The 18,537-nt window shown below is 44.0% G+C and overlaps 1 protein-coding gene across 1 annotated transcript in view; it reads right to left on the reverse strand.

The window, feature by feature from the left end:
• COL22A1 (collagen type XXII alpha 1 chain) overlaps window positions 1-18,537 on the reverse strand; it is a 223,894-nt gene that overhangs the window by 145,689 nt on the left and 59,668 nt on the right. Inside the window, exons 4-5 of the mRNA XM_068396530.1 lie at window positions 13,943-14,054; window positions 1,365-1,488 (exon numbers count right to left, since the gene is read on the reverse strand). Of these exons, the coding sequence (XP_068252631.1) occupies window positions 1,365-1,488; window positions 13,943-14,054 (236 nt within the window). The remainder of the gene's footprint in view (window positions 1-1,364; window positions 1,489-13,942; window positions 14,055-18,537) is intronic.

Genomic DNA, 18,537 nt, shown 5'->3' on the forward strand with positions numbered 1-18,537 from the left:
CACCAGCAAGCAGCAGGGAACGGAGCAAAGTACAGGGTCAGGGGAACAAACGGTGTGTCCACAAGCTGCAGAGCTGGAAGGAGTTTGGCCACATCGACTCCAAGTCGTGCCTGATGTAAGCAGCCCAGGGTAAGCTGACTCCAGATCTGACCCAACGTCTCCATGCAGCTGAGCACCGTGCTGGCTGGAAATGCCAGCTCGGATCAGCGTTAGCTCAGAAGTGTCTGCAGTCTGCAAACTATGCAGGTCTGCAGTGCAGTGGCTAAACCACCACTGACTTTACATGAAACAAGGCTCATGAGGCTCTAATGCACTTTTGGCACCGCAATTTAAGGCACTTTTCAAAATATTACTGAGAATCTTGAGTGTTTTTTCTCTCCATACCTAAGCAGTTCAAGTTTTCAGCTGTCTCCAAGAAAAAGAGTGATATACACACTCTCACTCTGCAGGCATTAGGAATGCACATAGCACAGAAAATCGTATTTCATTTAACAAAGTGCAGCTGATAGTAATTTTCATGTAAACCTTTTACCATTGTCTGAAACTCAGTTAGTTAAGTCCTCAAGCTCCACCTATCCTTCACTGTGAGTTTCCAAAATCCTTTCGAGTACCAGTTCCAAAGGAGCAATACCACGTTACGTGGCTACGTGAGCCCATGGTGACAGCCCAGTTTAGAGTCATGGGTAATGCCATCAGCACCATGTTTGTACTGAGCAGAAAAACATACAGCCTATCCAAACCACTCCCTCCTCAAGCACAGTCAAACCCCTAAACTATAGCATGCAGCTAAGAACATGCCGTATAGGATCAGAAAGCCCTTTATTACACTCTTATAGTATTTTTCTTCTGAGAACCTGAGAGTACTGGACAAAAATTATTAGAACAAATTCTGCAGCAGCCAGGACTCAGGGCTGTGGAGCAATAATAGGTGTTACATCCACATCCTAAGCAGGGAACCCATAATGCCTTTGCATGATACCTAGAGGTCTGTGCAAAAACTTGACATAGCTCACTGCTCTGCAGTATATCTGTGGGCAATCTTTTACCAAACAGGCAAAATATTTTCCCTAAACAGAACTACCTGAACAAAACAAGCAAAAACCCATAAGCGGTCTCAAGAGCAAGGATGGTATATTTGCCTCCCCGTTTTACAACTAACGCATCTATCTGTTATGCTAACAACAATCAAGGTCAATGTAAACCTTCCTTCAGGGTTTGAATTAAAGGTAAAGGAACCAAAAGACAGGTAAAGGGATTTTTACTAGTCCACAAGGAAAAAGGAGTGAGGGCTTAAGGCAAGAAAGCTGGTTCATGTAACAAAACAGAAACAAGGCTGTTCTTGCTGGCTGCAAAGGGCCTCATACCTGTGGTATGCCGTACTTGTCAATAATCTGCCAAATATACCAGTCTTCTTTCCTGGAAGCCTTCCGGAACTTGAAGGTAGTTACAAAGGCATATTCATCAGGCAGACCTTGTGGAAATACAACCCTGGCATGGGGAGGGGAAGAGACAGCAATGTATCATGTCTAGCAGTGAAGAGCAGAACTTCCAAATTTCCCATGCATGTCCCAGCAATGCTTCCCAAAAGTATCATACAGTTCCTACAAAATCTGCTGTGGTTGGCAGCCTGCAGAGAGATGAAGGTGAGCTTGTGCCCTCCAGGTGGTTCTGTCCTTGAGGAGCCCTTTTTTGTTCCAATGGTGAAGCTCTCAAATTAAATAAGAAATGGTGAAAATCTGCAGTCTAGTATCCATCATGACAAAGCAGTTGTTTTTCATTTCATGCAATCTGTAAATCACTCTGTTTTTCTCTAGATGCACTGGAGATCTGTGACATCTGACAATGGGCAGGCACACCCGAAACCCTCTATAAATGTACCAAGTTATAGCGACACACATTGTAATATTTGCCCCAAAACTGGCACTACACCTCATGTCTGCTCAAAAAAATGTTCCTTAGCTGATAGCCTGGAAGAACAGAAGAACCTTCTCAAATCACATATTACAAATACATTAGGCAGCAATTTACTCAGTGTGATGCCACGATCCATGCATAAGTCTGAAGTAACCAAAACCAGCACTGTTTGTCTCAGCTCCAGCATAAGAACACACCATAACATGAGCATGCAGGGCTGGACAGAAGGGATAATCCAGTTTCATTTTTTTTGTCACTAGCTATTACTGGATGCCTAAGAATGAGAACAAACAGAACAAACATATGCCCCTTACCTCCAACTCTTTGGGATTCAGGGGTCAAATTCAGAGACAACTACAATTTCTACATTAGTAACTTTTTATGGATTTATCTTGTATGGGCTTCTCCAGTCTCCCCTTGAACTCAGGTAAACTTATTACATCCACAACATCCTTTGGCAAGGAATCACACAGCTCTGCTACCCACTGTATAATGAGCCTCCTCTTCTTTGTTTAGGACCTAGCTCAGTTCTTGTAAGGGACAACACAATGACCCTATTCTTTTTCTATTTTTTATGCCATTCATGATTTTGCAAACTTTGCTTATAATGCCTCTAAGCCATCTCTTTTTCCAGCTGAAGAGTCCCAGTTAACTTCATTGTTCCTCATGCCCAAGCCAGCCTGCTCCTCTGATCATTCCTAAATAAGCCCTTCCTAAATATCATATCTTTGCCTCTGGACATCTGAGCAGTCAGCCATAAGCACCCATTAGAAAAAAAACAACACAATGGCAGCAATTAATGAAGAGCAAAACAACGAAGACATTCTCTCAAGGAATATTTGACATAGTCTGTCACTATGCAGAAACTGACACAGTCAAGGGCACACAAAACTAGAAGCTCTTACTAGTGTTTAAAGCAAAAATGCTCAAAAGTTCCAAAATACTTCGTTTTGCAACTACAGCAAAGGTTGAAAGCCAGTCTTGCCTAATGCCAAAATATTCAGTCATCTTTTAATCTGTGCTTTGAATTTTCTATCTTTTTAGCCAACTTAAAAATTCAGAATACTGTGGTTTCATCCACTACTGTGGCTTTTGCTATATAAAATGTCCATGCAGGCTATGCACCATTATATGCCAGTCTTCCCACTGGGGACACAGGTACTCTCTGAAGTCTTCCAACACAAGAGAAAACTGAACCAGGCTCCCACTAGCTCCTTTACAAAATCCTTCCCTTAGGAGAGCAGACAAGCCTGTCTCACTTCTTGGTACTAGCTATTCAGAAACCTTCTCTTAGTCACAGATCCATCTCTCCCATGGTACACAAAATAGCCAGATACTCCCTCCCTTCATGACAAAAAAAAACAAGTGTGTTGGTTGTCACTCTTGTGGCAGAGTTGCCACGGAGAATACAACTGGCATGACTGGGGCACTAAAAGCCATCAAGAAAGTCTACGGGATGTTTGGCAAGAGAGTCGAATCAGTCACATCAGCCCTCCCAACAGGGCATCCCCCAAGTCTCCTTCACCGTTGACATGCCTTAGTGCAAATTTCCTGTCAAATGCCTTTGCACACTCATTGTGTCCAAGTTTGTCAGAGAAGAAGACGCATGTTTCAGGTTTTAACATCCACCCCTTGAAGAAACTTCAGCAAGGTGGTAATGTTGATAATTGAAAGGCATCACTCCATCCTCATGAACAAAAACCATGGACATGTCTAGCTGAGAGTGCTGCCACTGGGGACATTTCCCTGATGCTCAGCTCCTCAAACTCTGTCATTTCAGCCTATGTGCCTACTGCATTTTCCTTCAGACACTCCTCACCACCTATCTTTACCATCACAATCAGGTGTAATGAGTTCCCTCTCTGTCCTGCCCTTTAGGATTCTGATTTGCATTTTGGGCACATGCAGTGCCCAATATAGAGTATTGAACTACTCTCCTAGCTACAGCCCACCACCAACTCCAGCCTCCTACTGAATGAAAAGCAAGCAGAGAAGCGATTCCTCAGTTAATCCAGTGGTGGCACAAGGTAGCAAAGTTACAGCTCTGGGGGTGCTTTGCTTTCCTCCTGATCCACGTTTGCTATCATCACATCAACAGCAGCAGGACACATGCTTCCAATGCTGTCCTTCCCTAATGGTTTTTCAGCTCTGCATATGCAGGTGTGCTTCCTTCCAAGTACAAATTAAAGGCAGTGGCTTAGCTAAGCAGGGAGGTATAGGAGCATGTGATTGAAATTAATCCCCCAAGATACCACATTGAGCCTTGGGCCTGACAACCTGCAATCAAATCTGGAAGGCCCAGCTGCTGGCCTCTGTGCTAAGATAGTCTTTCTGGATACCTCTGAGCTTGGAACAGGAATATCACCACACAAGCTTAAATTCAAAAATGGTTTTCAGATGCTTAATGCCCACAGAAATAACTGAGAGTTAGGCACCTAAATAACCTTGTGAGTCTGGCCACACCTAATCACGCAGAGGCTGACAAATGGCCCATCAGGTAGATTTAAACTGATAGAAAGCCATAATGACCTATTACCTGTCACCCTCAACTGATTTTTAAAGGTGCCGAAGAACTGGCTGCAAGTTCCTGACAGAGAAAGGCTCTGTGCCAAAAAGGAAATCTAGAGACACTGTAATTGCTCTGAAGATATGATAAAAGCTGTTTCTGAAGTCCTTGGTCCCTGCATCTTTTACAGAGATGCATTACTGCATAAATAACAAAAACTCTATTTATGAGTTTTCATTTATTTCCTCACTAAAAGTGATCTCCATCTAGAAGTTCGGCTTTACTTAGGAATCCAAGGGCAGGAATTGCTGTCCCCAGAAATGTTTTATTTCCTTCTTTCACCCAAAGCTGAATTGAACTGTTGATCCATATTATGGAGCTTTGCTGGATGCCTGGTACCCACAGGGAGCACTCTGCCAGCTCCTTGGTCTATAATTCTGACAACAGGATAGATTGCAGAAAAGGCCCTTATAAAACTCCAAGACAAAAGAATCCCCCAGTGCTGAAGGTTAGTCTAAGAGTTAATTAACCCAGCTACAAGGTCAGGTGAATCACAGCTTCTACAAAGAAATAATGATAATAACCAGGCAGAAGACTCTTTTAGCCATTTCCCATTTTCAGCATATAGCTTCCTTCTTACATGCTTGTGTTTGGTACAGGAGCCTGCATCTGTGACAATCAGCATGAGATCCTACATCTATAATAATAACACAATGGAGAAAAGTAAGAGGATCAGTTCTCATTTCAGACACTGAATGTAACAGCAATTAATAGGGTGCCTGCATTTGGAGAGGATGGGCGTAATTAATGTACTTAGGAGCTTTGACCACTTTTACAACAACTAAAAATCGCTAACACGAAATGTAACTCACTAAGGTCTGCAAAACAAGGTTGGAGAAAGCCAGTTCATTTCCATATGCATCACATCACCAGAGGCTCTTAGAATGACGGAGGAGGGGGTGGGGGAAGGAAAAAAGAAAAGAAAACGCTATAGAAGGATTGTCACAACACAGAATCAACCCCACCCATACATCCTTGGCAGACATTTTTTTGGCCTCTGCTTCAGAAACCTCAGTGATGGAATAGAAACAACCTCTCTAGGTAATTTCCTCCTGAGTTTCACTGTCCTACATGCTGCAAAGAAAGCCTACCCTAAATCTCACTTGCTGCAGTTTAATTTTTCTGAAACTACTTTTTTTTTCTACAAGGGACTATGCGAACAACTTGTTCTCCTCTCTTTGCTGCAGCCTTTTGTATATTTATCAGATTGCCTCTCAGTCTTTTACTCTCTAAAAGACCAAAAAAAGCCTTCAGTCATTCCACCTCAGTCATGCTTAAACTCCTCAAGTTTATTCTCCTCGATGACAAGTACTTGTCTGCAATAGAGGTCATGAGATCAGATAGGGGCCACAGCAAGATCCTTCAGCTAGGAGTCTACTCTCACCACTTTCTTAAAGCAAGGAGTCATGTGTCTCATCCCTAACTTCAACACAGTATCCTGGTCTTTTTTCAACTCCAGAACCATAAGCAATTTTGGGACTGGTCACAGACCAGGCCTAACAGCTGCCTCTGGTATGGGGGAAGAGAGTGGGAAAGAGAAAGACAAGGCCGGCAGAGAGTGGGAAAGGGTGCAGCATTGAATTACAAATCCCAAAATCATTGAGGGTGGAAGGGATCTCTTGAGATCATCTAGTCTAAAGAAGGTTTTTCTTGTGTTCAGATTGAATTTCATTATTTTAATTTGTTCCCATTGCTTCTTGTCCTGTCAGTGGGTACCACTAAGAAGATTCTGGCTCCATCTTCTTTGCTTCTTCCCCATCAGGTATTTATAAACATGGACAAGATTCCCCTCCACCCCAAGCCTTCTTTCTCCAAGCTGAAGAATCTTAGTTGTCTCTGCTGTTCCTCACATGAAATATATGTTTGAGAAGAAGTAAGGAACAAGGAAGCATTCAACAGCTTTCGTGTTTAGTGTAGGAGGTTTTGGTAGCTTTGTGTAGAATTTTCTTCTTTGTGGAGCAGAAGAAATGATGAGACCAGGCAAGAGCTCACACAGAAACAGAAGGCAGGTAACTGAAGTCAAAGTCGATGTCAGGAGACAGACTCCCCAGACAAACACATCAAGGTATACATGCCCAAAACAACCCAAGATTCAGAAACTGGGGAAGACAAAACTGTAGCAATATAAAGAGGAAAAGATCATGACTAGAAGCTAGGCCAAGCATCAGGAAGTTTGTGAGGTGGCAGCTGAGATGAGGACCAAGCCAGGGTGGAACCAGACCAGGCAAGAGAAAACTGAGGGATGGACATGAAACGGTAGAGTTCAAGATCCATAGAGCAGTAAGGAGGGTGCGCAGCCAGCTCACCTCCCTGGATTTCAGGAGAGCAGACTTTGACATCTTCAGGGACCTGCTTGGGAAAGTCCCTTGGGATAAAGCCCTGGAGGGAAGAGGGGCCGAAGAAAGCTGGTTAGTATTCAAGGACCACCTCCTCCAGGCTCAGGAGTAATGCATCCCGACAAAGAGGAAGGCAGGCAAAAAAAACAGGAGGCCTGCATGGACGAGCAAAGGAGTTTCTGGATAAACTCAGGCACAAGAAGGAAGCCTACAGAGGGTGGAAGCAAGGACAGGTAGCCTGGGAGGAATACAGAGAAATTGTCCGAGAAGCCAGGGACCAGGTTAGGAAAGCTAAAGCCCTGATAGAATTAAATCTGGCCAGGGATGTCAAGGACAACAAGAAATGCTTCTATAGGTATGTCAGTGATAAAAGGAAGATTAGGGAAAATGTGGGCCCTCTCCGGAAGGAAACGGGAGACCTGGTTACCCAAGATATGGAGAAGGCTGAGGTACTCAATGACTTCTTTGCCTCATTCTTCACCGGCAAGTGCTCTAGCCTCACCACCCAAGTCGCAGAAGGCAGAGGCAGGGACTGGAAGGATGATGAACCACCCACTGTAGAAGATCAGGTTCAAGACCATCTAAGAAACCTGAAGGTGCACAAGTCCATGGGACCTGATGAGGTTCATTCACGGGTCCTGAGGGAACTGGCGGATGAGGTTGCTAAGCCGCTATTCATCATTTTTGAAAAGTCGTGGCAGTCTGGGGAAGTTCCTGCTGACTGGAAAAGGTGAAACATAACCCCCATCTTCAAGAAGGGGAAAAAGGAAGATCCAGGGAAGTACAGGCCAGTCAGTCTCACCTCTGTGCCTGGCAAGATCATGGAGCAGACCCTCTGGGAAACTATATTGAGGCACACGGAAATCAAGGAGGTGATTGATGACAGCCAACATTGCTTCACCAAGGGCCAATCATGCCTGACAAATTTGGTGGCCTTCTACGACGGAGTTACAGCACTGGTGGATAGGGGAAGAGCAACTGATGTCATCTGCCTGGACTTGTGCAAAGCATTTGACACTGTCCCACACGACATCCTTGTCTCTAAATTGGAGAGACATGGACTTCACAGATGGACCACTCAGTGGATAAAGAATTGGCTGGATGGTCGCACTCAGAGTTACGGTCAAGGGCTCAATGTCCAAGTGGATACCAGTGACGAGTGGCGTTCCTCAGGGGTTGGTATTGGGACCGGTCCTGTTTAACATCTTTGTTGGCGACATGGACAGTGGGATTGAGTGCGCCCTCAGCAAGTTTGCTGACGATGCCAAGCTGTGTGGTGTGGTCGACACGCTGGAATGAAGGGATGCCATCCAGAGGGACTTTGACAGGCTTGAGAGCTGGGCCTGTGCAAACCACATGAAATTCAACAAGGCCAAGTGCAAGGTCCTGCATGTGGGTTGGGGCAATCCCAAGCACAAATACAGGCTGTGTGGAGAATGGATTGAGAGCAGCCCTGAGGAGAAGGACTTGGGGTGATGGTTGACGAGAAGCTCAACATGAGCCAGCAATGTGTGCTTGCAGCCCAGAAGGCCAACTGTATCCTGGGCTGCATCAAAAGAAGCATGGCCAGCAGGTCGAGGGAGGGGATTCTGCCCCTCTGCTCCTTTCTCATGAGACCCCACCTACAGTACTGCGTTCAGCTCTGGGGCCCTCAACATAAGAAGGACATGGAGCTGTTGGAGCGAGTCCAGAGGGCAGCAAAGATGATGAGAGGGCTGGAGCACCTCTCCTATGAAGAGAGGCTGAGAGAGTTGGGGCTGTTCAGCCTGGAGAAGAGAAGGCTCTGGGGAGACCTTCTGGCAGCCTTCCAGTACCTGAAGGGGGCCTACAGGAAAGCGAGAGAGGGACTTTTTGCAAGGGCATGTAGTGATAGGATGAGGGGGAATGGTTTTAAACTGCAAGAGGGGAGATTTAGATTAGATATTAGGAAGAAATTCTTTGCTGTGAGGGTGGTGAGACACTGTCCCAGGCTGCCCAGAGAAGCTGTGGCTGCCCCCTCCCTGGCAGTGTTTAAGGCCAGGCTGGATGAGGCTTTGAGCAACGTGGTCTAGAGGAAAGGTGTCCCTGCCTGTGGCAGAAGGGTTGGAACTAGATGATCTTTAAGGTGTCTTCCAACTCAAACCATTCTATGATTCTATGATTCTATGACATGATGAGGAGGAAGGCTCTGGAGTCAGGCCTAGGAGAAACAGATGCAGAACAGAACAAGATAGTGAGTCAAAAGCTTTGTATTAGCCAAGCTTTTCTTTAATATCTTTATATCTGTTCTCTTTAATATCTTTATCAACTATCTGGATGAGGGGATTGAGTGCATCCTCAGTCAATTCGCAGATGACACCAAGCTGGGTGGGAGTGTTGGTCTGCTTGAGGGTAGGAAGGATCTGCAGAGGATCTCGACAGGCTGGATCAATGGGCCAAGGCCAACCGTATGAGGTTCAACAAGGCCAAGTGTCGGGTCCTGCGCTTGGGGCACAAGAACCCCATGCACCACTACAGGCTGGGGGAAGAGTGGCTGGAAAGCTGCCTGATGGAAAAGGACCTGGGGGTGTTGATCAATGGCCGACTGAATATGAGCCAGCAGTGTGCCCAGGTGGCCAAGGCGGCCAACAGCATCCTGGCTTGTATCAGCAATAGTGTGGCCAGCAGGACTAGGGAAGTGATCGTCCCCCTGTACTCAGCACTGGTGAGGCCGCACCTTGAATATTGTGTTCAGTTTTGGGCCCCTCACTATAGGAAAGACATCGAGTTGCTGGAGCGAGTCCAAAGACAGGCAAGGAAGCTGGTGAAGGGTCTAGAGCACAAGTCTGATGAAGGGCGGCTGAGGGAACTTGGGCTGTTTAATCTGGAGAAAAGGAGGCTCAGGGGAGACCCTATCACTCTCTACAACTACTTGAAAGGAGGTTGTAGCGAGGCAGGTGTTGTTCTCTTCTCCCAGGTAACAAATGATAGGATAAGAAGAAACAGCCTCAAGTTGTGCCAGGGCAGGTTTAGATTGGATATCAGGAAAAATTTCTTCACTGAAAGGGCTATAAAGCATTGGAACAGGCTGCCCAGGGAAGTGGTTGAGTCACCATTCCTGGAGGTATTTAAGAGATGTGAAGATGTGGTGCTTAGGGACGGTTTAGTGGTGGGCTTGGCAGTGCTGAGTTAATGTTGGACTTGATGATCTTAAAGGTCCTTTCCAACCGAAAGGTTTCTATGATTCCATGATTGAGAAACAAGCCTGAGTACCCAAAACCAGAAATCTGGGGCACAGCTTTGGCCAGGAGTTCCACTGAGTAGCCATGAGCAAAGAGCAGGACAGCCCCAGTTACCTGAGGAGTGGGGTGAAGCACCAGCCAGATTTATGGACCAGCCCTCGGGCAGCTAGAGAGACCTGTAAGTCCATCAGTGACCAGGACATTGACTGTGGCCAAGTTCCTGGCTGTTGTGCTTGCTTGCTCACAGAAACATCACAGAATGCCTCATCACAAAGAGGAAGAGATCATAGTTGTAGGCTCCAGGCTGGAAGGTGAATAGGCACACTTCCCATGCACCTAAGCTGGCACTTTGTAAAAGTAGTAGTGCTTATATAAAATTATACAAATCCTTTAAGCAGATAATAAATTACAGATATTGCTCAGTTAATGATTTTATATCTAGTTATCAGATGTTGCTATCAGTTGCTAAACATTGCTTGAGGTTATCTGCAAGACAGGACAGATGGGTTTTTTTTGTTTATTATTCCAGTTATCAGTTTTGTGCAGCTTTACAAGATTTCATTTTCTGTGAGCAATGACCTTATATGCACCATCTCAGAATCCTGACATCCAAAGGCTAAAATGAACCAAGTGTGCAGACACCTTCCATGGTGTTATATCCATTTGTGTTCATTCCCAAACCACAAGAGTATGGAAGTTAAAATAAAAAAGGCTGAAAATATAAAAGTTCTTCTTTAATTCCATGTTTCAGGTAATCATTCAAAAGGAAGCTTGGTCATTTCAATCTACTAATTAAGGAGGTGTTACTTCCAGCTTTCCTGGGTAATAAAAGATTCTACTTATTTTTAAAAAAACAACAACAAATAAATAGGTGCAATCTGAGCAGACGGAAAGTCATCATAGCTGGTTGGTCTGGCTTCGCTCCCTCAGTCTTTCTGGGAAAACAACAGAAACAACAAAGTACTTCAACCCATAATTTGAAAAAGGAATGTAAATGGACGACTCTCTCTAATCTGTGTTAACTTGTTCCAGTGGTTAATTACACTCATTGTTAAAAGTGTGTCTTTCTTCCATGCTGGTTTTTGATATCATTAACAGGCAGCCACTGACTTTCAGTCTACCACTATCCTTAGCACCAAAGACCCTTTACTAAACTTTTTTTTCCCAAAGGTTCTTACAGTGATCGACCACCTCAGTTGTTAACCACTTCTTAATTTTACATGATTACACTGCACTTCTTGAATTTCTGACTATAAAACTTGCTTCACAGTTCATTAAACTTTCATTCACTCCATTTCTATATACTGAATTAGAATGGTTGGGGTTGGAAGGGACCTTAAAGATCATATACTTCCAAGCCCCCTGCGATGGGCAGGGACACCTTTCCAGTAGACCAGGTTGCTCAAAGCCCCATCCAACCTGGCTTTGAACACTGCCAGGGAGGGGGCAGCTACAGCTTCTCTGGGCAACCTGGGCCAGTGTCTCACCACCCTCACAGCAAAGAATTTCTTCCTAATATCTAACCTAAATCTCCCCTCTTTCCGTTTAAAACCATTCCCCCTCGTCCTATCACTACATGCCCTTGCAAAAAGTCCCTCTCCCGCTTTCCTGTAGGCCCCCTTCAGGTACTGGAAGGCTGCTAGAAGGTCTCCCCAGAGCCTTCTCTTCTCCAGGCTGAACACCCTCAACTCTCTCAGCCTGTCTTCAGAGGAGTGGTGCTCCAGCCCTCTGATCATCTTCCTGGCCCTCCTCTGGACTCGCTCCAACAGCTCCATGACCTTCTTATGTTGGGGGCCCCAGAGCTGGACGCAATACTGCAGGTGGGGTCTCAAGAGAACAGAGCAGAGGGGCAGAATCCCCTCCCTCGACCTGCTGGCCATGTTGCTTTTGATGCAGCCCAGGATACAGTTGGCCTTCTGGGCTGCAAGCACACATTGCCAGCTCACGTTGAGCTTCTCGTCAACCACCACCCCCAAGTCCTTCTCCTCAGGGCTGCTCTCAATCCATTCTCCACACAGCCTGTATTTGTGCTTGGGATTGCCCCAACCCACATGCAGGACCTTGCACTTGGCCTTGTTGAATTTCATGTGGTTTGCACAGGCCCAGCTCTCAAGCCTGTCAAAGTCCCTCTGGATGGCATCCCTTCATTCCAGCGTGTCGACCACACCACACAGCTTGGCATCGTCAGCAAACTTGCTGAGGGCGCACTCAATCCCACTGTCCATGTCGCCAACAAAGATGTTAAGCAGGACCGGTCCCAATACCGACCCCTGAGGAACGCCACTCGTCACTGGTATCCGCTTGGAGATCAAGCTGTTGACCGTAACTCTTTGAGTGCGACCATCCAGCCAATTCTTTATCCACTGAGTGGTCCATCCGTGAAGTCCATGTCTCTCCAATTTAGAGACAAGGATGTCGTGTGGGACAGTGTCAAATGCTTTTCACAAGTCCAGGCAGATGACATCAGTTGCTCTTCCCCTATCCACTAGCGCTGTAACCCCGTCATAGAAGGCCACCAAATTTGTCAGGCACAATTTGCCCTTAGGGAAGCCATCTTGGCATAAGGACTGGACATAGCACCCCAGCAGTGGTGACTGAGTAGCCTGATATGGAGACAGTCAGCTCATACTTGACAGTTCGTGCTTATACATCCAAGGATTGCACTAGTCCTATTTACCACAGTATTACCCAGACCTCAGATTCAGTAGATCATCATTCCCAGAATTTCTTAAGTGCAAACTGGACTTCTTCACTTCAAGGGTTTCTTTCTATGTAGTCTTAGTGGTAATGCTTTACACTGTTAAAGCACACCACCACTAGCTGCTACAAGCTGCAGCAAGCAGAGATTCTACCCAGAGACTGCTGAGAGACAAACAAAATAGGTTTATTCCCCTCCCCACACACACCTGTTATGTATATACTACTCATCCAGACCAAGGTGTCTTTAGTTGTCTGGCTTTCTCCCAGATCATGAATTTACTTACTCTGAGATTTGACATCATTTATGGACCTCAGAGCAAACAGTTTTTCTTTCAGTATATCATATTTTTACTTTTTTTTTTTTTTAGGGGTTGTGTTTACATAGAGGAAGAGGGGGAAGGGAGAAGAACAAATCAATCCATGTTGGTTTCAGGATGAAAAAAAGATTGTGAAATCAAGCAAATGTAAGTCACAGGGTAATCTCAAAGATGCAGTGAGCTGAGTAAAAGAGCTAAAACAGAATAAAAAATAACAGCCCTCATCCATAAGAAGGAAAAGAATTACTATCGATTTTTTAAGCTGAAGTTCAAACCAGCACAGCGAAATTTACTGCAAAAATGTTAATGCTCACAATTCAATCTATCGCCCATGGATACTCAGTGAAATTATGCGCTCACTCTTTTCAAGGCTAATGCTAGCAGGACTCAAGTGACAACCCAAAGAGAAAACATTCTGTCAGACTACAACACAACTGGCAGCCTTAGGTCATAAAAGGCTCAAAGGACTGAATCCATGTTGACACAAGATTAAAAATTTGTCATTCTTTTATGAGGACAAAACCCATATCAGCTAACTGATAACAACATCTACTAGGAACTGGTATCTTGTGATTAGCAAATCTGTATCTCAATGGGAGTGCTACCAAATATTCCTTTTAGAAGCTATTTATTAAGCTCTAAGTTCTTTTGTGAATTTCTTGATACTGCTCCTCGCAACCACTGAGATACACTAAAACCAGCTCATACTCTTCCAGGATGGAGCCTGTAGTTGGTGCGGAGGCTCCTGACCATGTTGTATAAATTCTGTGCCAGCAGAACTGTAAGAGCTGACCAAAGCAGCAATATATGTGTAGGTACTAGATAACTACTACAAGGTTAACCTAGAGGAACCAAAAAATGTAAAGCAGAGGCTCAGAAGAAAATAAAATGAAAAACCAGGGAACTCACTCAGTTTTCTGAACAACAGGGAAGCTTCCAAGTCGTACATATGCACTCTGAATTCCATTTTCTTTCATTCCAAAAATCTGTTTCACACTGAACGAATCCATCAGGTCAAATCCTGTCCGTAATAGAAGTGTAAATATGAGACATTGATCAAGCCGTGGGACATGTCTTCAACCGTATTTAGGTAGTTATCTCAACCCACAAACAGCACTTCAGAGATTAACCTTGTTCTTGTTGGGAAAAGTCAGAACAAAATTCTGACATGGTCAAATCTGCTTAGTCCAGAAACTCAAAACCAAGCATAAATTCAATCTGTGACAAGTCCTGGATAGATTAGAACAGAGTTCTCCAGAAATCAATAGTTATTGTTTGCATTGCCACAACACCCTGAAATGTTGTATAATTCATTAATCCACATGTAGAAAAATGCACAGGTGCAGATTGAAACACTTATTCATAGAATCATAGGACCATAGAACCATAGAATGGTTGGGGTTGGAAGGGACCTTCAAAGATCATATAGTTCCAACGCCCTGCCACAGGCAGGGACACCTTCTACTAGACCAGGTTGCTCCAAGACCCATCCAACCCAGCCTTGAACACTGCCAGGGAGGGGGCAGCTACAGCTTCTCTGGGCAACCTGGGCCAGTGTCTCACCACCCTCGCAGGAAAGAATTTTTTCCTAATATCTAATCTAAATCTCCCCTCTTTCAGTTTAAAACCATTCCCCCTCGTCCTGTCACTACTTGCCCTTGTAAAAAGTCCCTCTCCGCTTTCCTGTAGGCCCCCTTTAAGTACTGGAAGACTGCAATAAGGTCTCCCTGGAGCCTTCTTTTCTCCAGGCTGAACATCCCCAACTCTTTCAGCCTTTCTTCATAGGAGAGGTGTTCCAGCCCTCTGATATTTTTATGGTCCTCCCCTGGATCCACTCTAATATGTCCATGTTTTTATTGAAAACTGCTAGTCCAAGACACTTGACTGCATTAACTTTTCATATCATTTTAATATGACTTAGTTTTAGTCCAATTAACTCATCATTATCATGAGCTATTAATCTTGACTGCAGACATTTGTGTAAAGTTTCTGACCTTGTTCTGACAAGGTTTATTAGCTCAATCATAAACCACACACATGGTTCTATGCAGCTCCAGCGTCAATATGGTCCCAGCCACAACGAACCCATGTTTTTTGTGATATGAAGTCCCAGGTGCTAAACTCTGCCAGGGACAGTGGGGGTACAACTGTGCCAAGCTCCTGAATGCATCCAGTTCCTAGAAGTGCAGTACTGTGTGGATGCAACCACCCTGCTTTTAGCTGCAAACTGAGTCTACAAGTAGCACATCCAAACTAATACCCACTCCCAGAACACCAAACACACTGTGGAGTTAGAGGCAAACACACTGAAAAAGGCAGGTTCTGAGCAACTGAGCAGACTACCTTTGTTTTTCTTTTATTTGGGCTATTCCAACCTCTTCTTCCCCTCACACATGCACAATTACACATATTAACTCCTGTGGGTGTAGTTCCAGCGCATAAATCTGGTGATATTATAGTAGTTTATTTTGATAAATCGATGTTAAACTATGGCAGTGCTTTTAACTTTGTTCAGTTAATGAGCTCCTAAAACTTTTATAGGATAGATGAACATTTTTGTGTGGTGAAATTAGGCCCTAAGATTCTTGTGTTTCTTAGTTGCCCTCGTGAACCTTTCACAATCTGCAGGCTGAAAGACACTGAAGAGCTTGAAAACAGCTGCAATAGGAAAAGGCACCCACCTAATGACATTATTCTTCAAATTTATAGGAATAAATAGGTGCAAAAAACCTGTGTGGGCCAGTCCTAAGGCAAATCAAGATGTGACAGCAGACAGCAAAAAAAACCCATAAAGCTTTCATCATGGAGATTTTTCTGAAGAAATATCTTTTTTCAGAGGAAATATAATCTTAGTTATTTGCAAAGACAGAAATGGTTGCCTGGTGCCAAGTTGAGGCCTTTTGTATTACAGTAACTTTCCTGGCTGTCAACAGCTTTTCCCTCTTGTCCACTCTATTTTCAGCTATTACTGGACATTCAGGAGAGCAAATAAGGCAGTTAAGATGCTCCAGGGCCTCATGGCTCCACCTCATAATCACCTCCACAACAACTTTTGTGATAAACCCTTCTGACATACCGTAATCAGCCACGATTGCAGCTATAAATTGTAGCAAATAGATCCAACCAGGACATGAGAGCTCCCTGCTGGCTATCAAATAAAAAAAAACAGTATGACCTGTCCGTATAAACCCTCCCATAGCTCATTTCACCATGCAGTACATATCTCTCATCTACACCAACCACAGGAATGTGAGGAAGGCAGTGGAGTGTTGCTGGTAAGAAGAGACCACGCTGGCTGGCAAGGGAAATTGTTCATCATTCACAGCAGCTGAGCTGTGAATGGTGAAGGCTGAAATGATGCCCAAGTGACATTGTAATGTCAAGTCACCACAGTCCTCAAGCTGTGGAGTATTGCTCATCTCATGGAGCTCATAAACTCCATTGCTCAAACACACAAGTGCAAGGTACAGTGACAAGAACTTCTAAGTTTTCCCATCATTAGCTCAGACCCAAACTTACTCTCATCTGCCTCTGACAACCCAAGCTAACATTCACTTCATGAGCAACATGAAGCTGTGCACACTAGTACACTTTTCCAATGGAAACAAGTTAAGAGCCAGATTTAATCAATCTTTTTTTTTTTTTCCTGAGATTTCCTAACAACATGCAGTTTAGAGAGCCTAAATAACACCATGAAACATATGCAAGGTTATTGAAACTATTTTGCAAGCAGAACTTGCAGTAATGAAAATAAATCACACTCATGACTTAGACTATCTCATTTTCATTCAGGATTGTATAAAGCACACAGGTGCTTTAATAACAGGATTTTTCTTATTGAGGCTACGGATCAGCAAATTGCAAATTACTTGATATATTTTTCATTAAAGAATGAATGAGGGTTGTTCTTTGAAAAATGTCACGTAGGTCAACGGGAAAGTTAAGCCCTAGGCATGTCAGAGTCCACACTCAAAACCAGCAGATGGTTTTGTTTTAATCACACTATTAATTTGTTCTTTGTCAAATCGATATATTGCCTCCACTTTCCTTAGAGGGAGCTATGAAACAAACTAATTTGTGTTTACAGAGCACTTCACATGAGGTTCATCTGGCTAAATGTCAGCTCTCTAGACATGGTAATAACAGAGACTCTCATTCAGTTAAGCACAGAGAGTCAAATGCAGGCACTTCTAGGGAAAGTTAATCTCATACTAAAACAGATGCCAAAACTGCAAGTTTCTCTCCATTGACATAAAGAGAGCTTAGGATGCTCAGGTTGCATGCTAAACTCACCTAGTAAAGGTCTGTAGCTGGCGAGATAACCTCCACCCTTAAATACTCCACTGCCAGCCAAAGCCCATGAAGTAATGGACACTTTAGTTGCTGAAGGATTTCAATAGCATTACAGAAAATGTGGCATCGGGCCATACACTAAACAATGAAGAACTGTGCTGAGGATGAGATGCATCTCTCCTAATTTTATCTGTCTGAAAAGGAGACATCTGACGTATGCAGGTTGCTTCGGTTCCCTTGTGGGTCAGCAGAGAAATACAGGAGTCTTTAGGAAATGACTCACCACATCTGTCTTGGACCTACCTAAAGACAGGCTGAACCACTATTTGGCAGTGCCTGCCTCCTTCATTCAGCAGAAAGGGAGTCCATACAGACAGTAATTTTCAGGCTGCTAAAGTTAGGTGAGATATATTCCATTCACAGGGAATGCTATCCGTTTTGTGCACTGAATGAGGCAGAAGTAAAGACCAAAAAAATGCTAACTAATCTCACATAACTTATATTTACACAGTCTGATTTGCTGCCAGGACTGAATAAATGTTGTAGATTTTTTAATTCAGACTAGCAATATCTTAAGTTTGCCATCCTGATCCTTTACTGTAAGGGTCTACTTAAACAGATACCATTCCATTTCTAAGTGGGAGAAGAAACAAATCCAAAATATCATTATTTGAGCTGAGAAATTATAAAATTAAAATTATTTTGTTTGCTTCATATGCCTGGGAGCACTTTAGATTGAATATGTTCCCTTGTTGACTTTAGGACTGGAACTGGGATTGTGAGTGAGACAGCATGATGCTTTAATTTATGATGCTTTTAATAATAGTGTGCACACCTTCACAGTTGCTCATGATGTGAGTGTTAGCTTGAGTTGTCAGAGAAAGAAGAGAGTAAGTTTGGGTCTGAGCTAATGATGGGAAAACTTAGCAAGAAGTTCTTGTCACTGTACCTTGCACTTGTGTATTTTGAGCAATGGAGCTTTATGAGCTCCACAGCTTGAGGACTTTGGTGACTTGACATTACATGATGCTTTTAATTTAGTCTTGAACCACAATGTTAATGTAAAAAAATAGGTGATGCTGTAATTATTTCTCCAACACTTGAAGAGGAGTTTACACCTGTCACTGTCTTGCTGCTAACAGTGCAGTGGACACAGCTCACTTAGATCTTTCCACAAACATCTCACTGGCTGTTTAGTTTGTCGTACAGCA

Source organism: Nyctibius grandis, chromosome 3 (genome assembly GCF_013368605.1).
Source record: "Nyctibius grandis isolate bNycGra1 chromosome 3, bNycGra1.pri, whole genome shotgun sequence".
In the NCBI taxonomy this organism is placed as follows: Eukaryota; Metazoa; Chordata; class Aves; order Nyctibiiformes; family Nyctibiidae; genus Nyctibius; species Nyctibius grandis.